The following is a 10,393-nucleotide window of genomic DNA, read 5'->3' as shown; positions in this document are numbered from 1 at the left end:
GGTTTAGAGTTACAACCTGGACTCACAGTCAATAAATTACTTTCAGCTTCATTGTCAAGGCTGTTCTTTGAAATTGGATAGGGTGGGAGATTTCAAGTCCAAGCTAAACGTGAAAGTGCAAGTTGAGGGTGGCTCTGCGATAAAAGACATAATTGAGCCCAAAGATTTCGGAACCAAAGATTGCAACTCACCTGTTGACAGTTGCTCTGGTGTCCCTCAGTTACAGACTGAAGATGACAAAAGCTATTGCCAGCAAGATACTTGAGTAGAGCAGAATAATTTGAAGAGTGATAAGTTGAGATATTGGTGTCATACGAGAGTAGCAGGATATTAATCCCGGATCTCATTTGAATGGAACCTTGCTTGCAAACAACGCTTCCTGCAAGGTATTTGGCGAAGCTGTTCTTGAGGTTGGTTTAGATGACTGTGATGCCTGTGGAATTGAATCAAAGAGTTCCAAAGTAGCAGCAGCAATGCATGATGGCAATCTTTAGTTCCGGTATGCATTCCTTAGGAACCAATGCATACTGGTTCTCCATTTCCTGGGCTAGAATTCTACCTGGTACGGTGCCTGCTTTGTGTTATCTTAATTTGGTTTATGACTTAATGTTGGATTTTGTTTGATTTGTTCTGTTGTTAATCTGGGCTTTTTACAACTTAGTTTAAATTGGAAATGATCTTCTTGAGCCATTCACAGATGGGATGCTCGGCTCAGTCAATCCAAGAGGGATCATCTTTTATAATAAATTTATAGACCATCTTCTAAGCAAAGGTAGCTGTGCATACATGAGCACTCGATTTACTAAGAAAGTAGTAAGTTAGTAGCCAAATTAAACAACGTTTAGTCATCTAAGTCTGCTACCACGGAGGAATAGAGCCATTTGTGACACTTCACCACAATGACCTGCCCCAAGTACTAGAACAAAGAGACGGGGGTTGGCTCAGTCCGCTATTAAGGTATGAGTAAAACTATTTGCACGACATCTACTAATTAGATTCATATTGTGGTTCAAATAGCAATATTCATTACGGCATTCTCTGCTATGATAAGTGATATAACTATGTCAAGCTTTTAGGAGTTCTCAAGAGTTCATTCTTTCACTGTTGGTGCAGGGAAGAGTTTGCACATTTTGCCTCCATATGCTTTGAGAGGAAAAGGCTGACTACTTAAAAATGGAAGTTGCAGTGACCAGCTCTTTCAAGATTGAAGCATCATCTGAAAATCTTCGAAGTTGTATGAATAATAAGCTAAGCAATCAAGCTGGTTCTGTGGAGTCTTATTTGTCTGGTCTTGATTAAGGCCGAAAGGCATTTGTATTTAGTCTCATATCTTTTAAAACTAACCCAATTAAAACTGAATGACATTTTTCCTCTCTAATTCAAAAGCAATTTAAAACTAGGTAGGGAAGAAGCCATTGCTGCTCTGCATTTGTCTCCAATTACATTATACATTACCAATATATCCATTGCAGAGAAACTTAGTGAGGGAGGAAAGAAGCAAAGAAAACCAAACGAACATAGGAGAAAAGTAAATGGCAGTCTAATCTCTGTCTCATAGTTGACTACAGAATAAAGGATGTATATTTCGCCTGTTCATGAAAAAATTACATCTAAACTTACAGCCCGTTACACTTGTACAATATATCTAATTAATCAGCCATGATTTCCTCCATAAAGGAATTGTAAGTCTGATCCATAAAGGAATTGGACCAGTAGCTGTTTTGGTCTAATGGTTGGCTGACCACATTATAAACATCATCGAGCTCTGCAAAGGTTGACAAGGGCTTTGCATCTTCTGCCAATAGTTCATCGACGTCGAAAAATAAATTTGGATCCTCATGATCATCGGCATTCATATTATATTGCCCTATTAATCCTGCTAGTTCATCGCTATTATACTCAAAATTACTCAGATTGCTGGTGGCTGCTTCCACTGGTTCGTCAAATTGATTAACACAAGGCTCTTCTTGGCTTTCAGCAATCTCAGGCAGTTGCTGCGAATGTAACAATGGCGGTTCGCAGTCTAGTTCTGCAAAGAGTTCATCAATGTCGAAGCTTTTATAATTGGTGTCGATCAAATATTCTTGATCATAAGTGGTACTCTCGTTGATCATCAACTGATTCCTCACAGCATTCATAATCTGCGGCCCCACTGAATTTTCAGTTTTCATCTCCTTTGTAGATTGATCTCTTTTCGTCTTCTTGTTTGATTGATCTTGAGACAAGCACTTCCTCTTTTTCCCAGACTTGTCCATATTGCCCTTCCTTCTCAGCCGACAAATCACAACGTCAAAATCATAGCAATTACTACTTGTGCCGTTCTTGGAAGCATTTTTGAAAAGGCTATATTCATCCAAAAGCCACACGGCGTGGTCCTCCGAAGTATTCCCGTTCTCGTACCGGAATTTCCGTTTTCTCCCTATAACATCAAGATTAGATTTTCCATTAATCTCATCCACCTCATCCTTAACATTTTGGTAGGTTTCGGTTTCGCTCCAAGTACCGCGGCCAGTCTTGCGTTGGATGCGCAAACCGTTTCTCTGGAGCTCCGAAACGAAGTACAAGTCTTGATCCTTAAGTTGATCTCCTCCGTAATCTCTCCAAATTTCTGAGGGTTCACATTTGTTGCCGAAGAGGTTGCACTTGTGGATAACCTTGTTGTATTGCGGCATCGAGGTCAGAGGCCTTTTCTCCACCACCATCTTGTAGAGAAAGGAGCCGATGATTTCTCCGTCCGTGGGGCGGAACCGGAAGCCGAGCAGCTGTGTCACGCCGGAATTAGCCATGAGAAAGAGAGAGTTAGGGAAAAGACCTTCACCACACAATCTTCTCGAATAACACCGATTTACCGTAACGAATTCCCCGAAAACCTGAAAAGGGTTATCAAAGAATCGGATTTCCCTTCGCTGGACGTGTTCATATGCACTGCTGATCAGTGCAAAGAACCACACAATCTTGATTTAACTTTTGCCCAAAGGAGGAAGACTGTGTTCTTGTTCAAGTGAAGTGCGCAAGAGTGTATATTTATAAGCTGAGAGTTACTTGGAAACAAAGAAAGCCGTTGGAGAGAGAGAGAGAGTTTTCCTAATTGAATTGAATTTTGGTTATGATACCTTAATTTTAATTTTTGGCGTTTTCGCATGCTCATTGCGTAGAGTTGCCCTTTTTTTATTTTATTTAATTACTTTGTTTTTTTTTTAAATAAAAATTTATTTTAACGTTGGTTGATACGGAAGTCCGAGGCTTAGATCGAATCCGCATCTAAACTCAAAAGTCAAGCAACCAAGTCCAAGTGAGAAGGTCCCAAATACGAGTTTTGATAACTGGCCTGCAATGTATGTGTGGTAAAATATTTTTTCAAAAATTTTGTGTGCTGGTATAAATAAAGTTGTACGATACTTTAATACAATAGAATTTTGGGTGCTCAATTACTTTATGAAAGAAAGGTGTAGAATTTTGGGTGCATTTTTTATCTATATTAATTATAAAATTTTCATAGTAATAGTAGATGTCACTTCTTTTATACAGAAACCAATAAATGATAATAAAATCTTTTTTTCCCATTAGAAAAACTGAATGTTGCTTACATATTAATCACCACACTGGAATAAAATAACGACATCACAATGAACAATACCACAAGTTTATTTTTTTGGAATACAAGTGATAGTCTAAACTACATGAGGGAGGAGGGTTTCACACACACACACACACACACTATCATGATGCCATGTGGGTTCGAACTTGAAACCATTAATATGCAAGTTAAGGCCCTTCCATTGGCAACACCACAAGTTAAAAGATACATAAAGATGTGGATATATTGGTCTAGTTGTACAAGCTCTTTTATATTTGTTATTTTTTTGAATTATACAAGCTCTTTTCAACTCACTGGTATTCTCAAAATTCAGATGCTGCTCTTCTGCTCACTCTGCTCTACGCAATTTTACATTGAGAGGAACTTCTTTGTAGGAATGAACCTTCTCAGCTGCTTTGCGTGGTCGTCTTCCAACTGAAGATCTCCTTGGGGCACAGTTTTCTTTCTCTTCTTTACTGGCACATGAAATCAATGGAGTGGGACCACTATTATGCATTTTGTCTGGTGTGCGACTGACTGGAAATTTGACATCCTCTATCTCAAATAAGTTCTCTGTCTGGGACCTAAACCTAGCAGATTGCCTCCTCAAACATCGCCTGAACAAAGAAAAACATGCATTAATGGGAAGCGTATGTAATAACTTGGCACATATTACATATGACAAACATCATGCTATTACTTATTAAATGACTGACACAATAATTAATACTCAAAGTGTTGGAGTTATGTGGCTCGATAGACCCCATGGATATGGAGATAATCCTACATAAGAAAGGTGATAAATCTACCACGTATATAAGTTGGGTGGTCCACTACTAATAACACGACATTCTTTTGTGATAAAAACCCTACAGTGGCTAAGTTGGGGACCATACCAGTGCTGGATTGAGATTAGATAAAAACCCATGTTGTTTTGTTGCTCTATAAGTAGTACCAGAGCCGACAGTTCGGTTAAGACACACATAATGTGATCATCTTTTAAGGTGGAAAAGAAACATGGCGAGAGAGGAGACTTAGTGGAACTCTTGATCCAATAGGTGGAGCAGCTTGAAGAAAAGTCATAGGGGTGGTTAAAATTCCTAGCAAAAGTGCATCCTGAAATACATGAGGCGGGACTATCTAGAGGGATGTAGACTGTAGTACAGATAGGCTAATGGCATTTGAAGTGTCCATATCTGAGTCCATATTCAGAAATACATGATGCAGGACTATCTAGACGGTTGTAAAATCAACATAACACCACTCGGGAACTAACCTTTTATTTTCAACCTTCTCTTTATTCTCAACCTTTGGGCATGCAGTAGACGGCCCCATTGCTGCAAGAATTTGCAAGTGCAAATGTTAACATGTTCGGTGCAACAGAAAGGGGAAGAGAAAGAAATATTCCAATGAGAAAATTAGATCATCAAAGTTTACATCGACTTCTTGTGACACGTCTTTTGTTGTCATTACATGGTTCACCATCATTATCAGCTTTATGCAAAGCTGCCTCATCTACTTCCTTGAGCTGGAAAAATAAATGAGGTTACGTGATAGAATGTAAGGGCTTTAACTACATACAAATTCATAACTGAATGGTTACCTTTGATACCTGAGACTCAGTATTTTGACATTTCTCTGCTTTTACCTGTAATATGAGGGTTATATTATAAAAGAATCAAACAAAATATCATTGAATTGAAACCTCTGACTCAAGGCATGACTTCATATAGAATGACAACAGAATCAGATTTACTAAAGCAGAACAGGTCACTGATTGCTGCTCATCCATGCTGCTTAACATTTATGAGAAAAAAGGGAGATTTCAGGAGTGTACATGGAATGACAAGAATACACGCAGAGCAGCTGAAGAAGTTAGTGTAGTAGCTTCTAAATACTGGCATTTACTCTTCTCAACTTCATCATTGTATAGCATATACTATAACATTGTTGTTGGTTATTTTCAGTTTACTTTTCTTATTTTTTATTTTTATAGGAACTGTATGCACAGGAAATTACTAGAAGACAAGGCCTTGTGCTAGAAGTGGAACAACAAGGCTTAACTAACGCTTCTATTAAGTAAGCAAACAATTACTTAAGAAAAAAACAACAGTATAAAGTTATCCATAGAACAGATTCAGAAACACCAAAATAGGCACGGGACAGTTTCCAAGCCTGCTTTTGGGGAATGCTTATTGAAAAAGCAGGAAACAGAGATCAACTCTATCCATCATGATGAATTATACCAAATCAAGCATTTGATAAATATTTCAGAATCAGAAGTGGGAGAATTTCTGATCAGTAATAGTCGCAGCTATTTTTGAGTGCCAACAAACAAGCCGGAGAAGAAAAGGAGTGAGAAGGAGTTATAAAAGTAAAGCTAAATTATATAAGTACATTGCCATTAGTTATCCATAAAAACTCGAGAATATATAAGTAAACAGCAGGAAAACTTGCAGTAACAGTTCCAGCAGATATATAGTGTACACAATGTAAAAAATTGGTATTGGTTTTAGTTCCACTGAACTTAAAAGTCAAGATTTCGATTGCATTCCTAATTATATACAATGCTAGATCAGGGCTAACCTCTATTTCTAGATTCTTTGCTTTAAGTAAGGCATCCTTGCAAAGAAGTTCATGCTGTAGTGTTTTTACCTGGTATTGACAAAGAAAGAAGTCTAAGATATTATGAGAAGTGAGGACTTCACAAACATAGTACCTACATTCGGTTATTGACAAGCGTACCTTTTCTCTTCCTAAATTAAGCTCCTGTAGAATCATTAACAGAGAGTAATTTACCAGAGACACTTAGGCACTAAGATTAATGTAGAAAAGAGTTTAGGCACTAAGATTAATGTGAAAAACACACCGCTAACATCCGGCTGTTTGATTGAGCAAGATTCAAATTTTGTTGCTGCAATTTCTGAAGACTAATCCGCAGTTTCTGCAACTCAGCTCCACTTAATTCAACGATTTTACTGTTCAAATATAATTAAAGGAAAACCCTTCTCCATCTCAGAAAAATTGAGCAACATGCCAAAACCAAGACATACCAAAGAAAAGGGAACAACTTTGAGTGTCATCGTTTCTATTTCAACCTACTCTTGTATTTCAGTTTCTCGGGGCACAATCTCAGTAACCAAACAGAAAATAAAAATTGAAGAACAATAGAAGGATACTTCCTTTCCGAGACAAGTCTCATCAAAGTCATTCTTTCCTGTTTCAGAAGTTCACAACACAAAACCCACTAAGAAAATCTAACAAAAAATACGAAAAGAATAAAAATCGAAGAGGACCCAAGTGAGATTTTACCCTCATGAGCTGGTCAATGTAGTCCTTATCAGTAGGACAATCTTCTGGGGGCTTTTCATCTTTGCTAATAGCTTTCGCAGTCTGCAAATTAGTGATGTCGGTTAGCTTCTTCCGCATCATGCTACCCAAAGAAGATCTCTTGGCCATTCTCTCACTTCTTACGTTTGAAACCCTAGTTTAACTTCAACAATCACAATTGGGTTTTCAAGAAATGTGGTCCAAACATGAAAAACAGAGATTTTTAAGAGACAAAGCACTTCAATTGAAAAGAACCCAGATGGGAATTGGGAAATTAAACAAACAAGCAAGTGAATTGCAGAGGATTAAAAGACCGCAAAGTAGAGTTTTTAAAAAAGCACAAATGGCTATACTTTTTGAAATCTGGGAGGGAAACTAATCAAATGGCTGAAGAGTAAAGATCGAATAAAACCCTAATTTTATTTATTTCTTTTGTCGCTGTGAAGCAAAAAGTTGGGTTCTTCTGAGCAAACAGAGAGAGAGAAGAAAGGAAGGGAAAACAAAGAGGAAAGCAAAGCAAAGTGGCAAAGTATGTATGTTCGGAGTGAGGTTCGGTTACCAACGGCTTTCCGAAGCCAAGGTGAGAAAGCTATCCGAACCTGATTTTGAATATTACAACGAGCCTAGACTTGTTTTCGGAATCAACTACCAATTTTTAGCTACATCAATACTTTATTTTAGGTTGAAAGCTAATCCCTATAGTTGTAGTTAAAAATAAAAATAAACAAATAAGTGTGATTTAAATTTAAATTTCGAGCAATTAACTTGAAGGAAATGTAAAATTTTAACCTAATTTCATCAAAACTGAAAAATTTACACATAAATGTGAAATTATGATGAAAAAATTGTACACCGTTTGATCATTGTAGCAGAATCACAATGGTGACTATAAGACAAGTTTTAAGCTAAAGTAATAACTTCAGTTTGACCAAAAAAAAAAAAAAAAAGGAAAAGAAAAGAGTAATAATTTATTTTCTGATAAATTCTTCATACTATTTTTAGAGAGACTAACTTGGTTGCTAATTGCTTTTATTTACAGTTGTTTATGCTAAAATATGAAAATTATGAGATAATATTTGTTTGTGGGAATTTTCTGTGTATTCTTCTCCTTGTAGGAGGTCATATTTATAATACAACGAAACCTGAATGGGCAAGTAAATAATAAATTCCTAAATCTATTTACAGTAGGAAATCAGGAATTAAAGTAAATCAATTACAATTATAATAAGAATTCTTGGTGTGTAAGGAAAGTAAGTCAATATCCACAAGTCACGCCAACACTCCCCCTCACGTTTGTGCATAGATGTCGTCAATGCCCAACTGATCCAGTGAATTGTGGAATGCTTTACTGGAAATCGTCTTTGTCAAAATATCCGCCAATTGATCCTCGGATTTCACAAAAGGAAACTGAAACACTTTAGCCTCAAGCTTCTGTTTGATGAAGTGTCGATCCACCTCAACATGTTTAGTACGATCATGCTGAACCGGATTCTGTGTAATGGCTATAGCAGCCTTGTTGTCACAAAAGAGATTCATTGTGGATGGAGGTTTATACCCGAGTTTAATAAGCAACTTTCTTAACCAAAGAAGTTAACAAATCCCTTTAGTCATGCCTCTGAACTCGGCTTCTGCACTGGATAAAGCTACTACATTCTGTTTCTTGCTCCTCCATGTCACCAAATTACCTCCCACGAATGTGAAGTAACCCGATGTGGATTTTCTATCTGTTACATTACCTGCCCAATCTGCATCTGAATAACCATCAACATTTAGATGACCATGCTTTGAGAACATAAGTCCCTTTCCAGGTGCAGACTTCAAATATCTAAGTATCCGAAGAACTGCATTCATGTGGTCTTCACTTGGAGAGTGCATAAATTGACTGACAACGCTCACCGCATAAGCAATGTCTGGTCGAGTATGTGACAAATAGATCAATCTTCCCACTAACCTTTGGTATCTTTCTTTGTTAGTTGGAACTTGATCCGGATATTCTCCAAGATGATGATTCTGAATAATAGGAGTGTCTGCAGGTTTACAATCTAGCATTCCTGTGTCTGTCAACAAGTCTAAGACATATTTCCTTTGAGAGAGAAATATGCCTTGCTGCGATCGAGCCACCTCAATTCCCAAGAAATACTTGAGTCCACCTAGATCCTTCATCTCAAACTCCGTAGCCAGATAGTCTTGTAGCTGTGATATTTCCTGTTTATCATTCCCAGTAATAATCATATCATCAACATAGATTATTAATGCTGTTACCTTCCCTTTTTGATGTTTCAAGAACAGAGTATGATCTGAGTTGCACTGTTTGAAACCATTGTTCTTCATTGCCATGGTGAACCGTCCAAACCATGCACGTGGTGACTGTTTCAATCCATACAATGCTTTTCGTAACCTGCAAACAGTTCCAGTCTGAGTAGTATTATATCCAGGAGGAATGTCCATGTACACCTCCTCCATGAGTTCGCCATGTAGAAAAGCATTCTTTACTCAAACTGGTGTAGTGGCCAATCCAAATTAGCTGCAAGGGACAATAAGACTTTGACGGTGTTTAACTTTGCAACTGGTGCAAAAGTTTCTTCATAGTCTATGCCATAAGTCTGTGTGTACCCTTTTGCCACAAGTCTTGCCTTGTATTGCTCGATAGATCCATCTGCATTGTGTTTTATAGTAAACACCCATCTACATCCGATAGTCTTTTTTCCTCGTGGTATAGTCTCCAATGTCCAAGTCTGATTTTTCTCAAGAGCTTTCATCTCCTCTTTTATAGCTTGGACCCACTTAGGATCTTTCAATGCTTCAGAGACCTTGGTTGGAATATGGATAGCAGACAACTGATGCACAAAAGCCTTGAGTGGTTCAGACAGCTTCTCAGTGGATACATGATTTGCAATTGGATACTTGGATGTCTTGCCAATATCCGGTGAATAACGGTTTGGTGGCTTCCCACGATTTTGCCTGAAAGGTAATTGATATCCAATAGTTTTATCATCTAAATGCACAAGTCTAGTAGGAGTAGTTACCTCAAGGATATTCTTAGGAGATTGGTCTGTTGGTACTGTTGAGTTAGAAGGGGGGTCTTCATCTTGTTGTTCTGTATTGTCTATAGGTGTGGGACTCGGATCAGAAATATCTCCGTATGGATCAGGTGGGTCAGACAATTGATCGCTATGAATGGGCGATTGGTCACTTTTCAACAGAAAGTAATCTCGTGCTCCAGACTCGGAATGATCAATCATTTCTGTACATAGGAGAATTTCTTTGTTTTCCAAGTTGCTCCAATTCTGTTCTTCACTTCGGATCTCCCCCTGAAGCGCAGAATTGGATGATGGGTCATGGAAGAACAGCTCAAATTCCAGAAAGGTCACATCCAAAGTGACATAGGTTCGTTAGGTAGGAGGGTGATAACAACGGTAACCTTTCTAATGAGTGGTATAACCCACAAAAACACAACGAAGCGCACAGGAATCAAGTTTGCTACTT

At 37.9% G+C, this 10,393-nt stretch overlaps 1 protein-coding gene and 1 long non-coding RNA gene across 3 annotated transcripts; one reads left to right on the top strand and one right to left on the bottom strand.

Moving 5' to 3' along the window:
* LOC109950024 lies at positions 332-1,191 on the top strand. Its single transcript, XR_002272369.1, has 3 exons — positions 332-562; positions 698-957; positions 1,114-1,191. It is a non-coding gene; the product is annotated as an uncharacterized LOC109950024 (long non-coding RNA).
* LOC18773739 (SHUGOSHIN 2) lies at positions 3,540-7,754 on the bottom strand. Of its 2 annotated transcripts, none has more exons than XM_020565121.1 (9): positions 6,890-7,754; positions 6,757-6,794; positions 6,447-6,555; positions 6,323-6,346; positions 6,164-6,232; positions 5,190-5,225; positions 5,015-5,105; positions 4,854-4,914; positions 3,540-4,194 (listed from the first exon to the last, which is right to left on the bottom strand). In XM_020565121.1, the coding sequence occupies exons 1-9, from the start codon at positions 7,034-7,036 to the stop codon at positions 3,927-3,929; spliced, it is 843 nt and encodes a 280-aa protein (XP_020420710.1). In that variant the 5' UTR covers positions 7,037-7,754; the 3' UTR covers positions 3,540-3,926. The 2 variants fall into 2 exon arrangements, with proteins under 2 accessions (XP_020420710.1, XP_020420709.1); XM_020565120.1 differs by having other exon boundaries at positions 5,181-5,225; positions 6,890-7,543.

The sequence above is a fragment of the Prunus persica genome, chromosome G6 (assembly GCF_000346465.2).
Source record: "Prunus persica cultivar Lovell chromosome G6, Prunus_persica_NCBIv2, whole genome shotgun sequence".
Taxonomy (NCBI): domain Eukaryota; kingdom Viridiplantae; phylum Streptophyta; class Magnoliopsida; order Rosales; family Rosaceae; genus Prunus; species Prunus persica.
Note: the sequence above shows the minus strand (reverse complement) of the source record. Positions and strands in the feature narration are given on the sequence as shown.

What these genes read in the sequence shown, in the direction of transcription:
- LOC18773739 (XM_020565120.1), bottom strand. Translation starts at nt 7,036, where the DNA reads ATGGCCAAGAGATCTTCTTTGGGTAGCATGATGCGGAAGAAGCTAACC. An exon ending in CTGAGTCTCAGGTATCAAAG is followed by an intron (nt 5,106 to 5,180) that starts GTAACCATTCAG and finishes TTATTTTTCCAG; the next exon opens with CTCAAGGAAGTAGATGAGGC. An exon ending in ACGTGTCACAAGAAGTCGAT is followed by an intron (nt 4,915 to 5,014) that starts GTAAACTTTGAT and finishes AAATTCTTGCAG; the next exon opens with CAATGGGGCCGTCTACTGCA.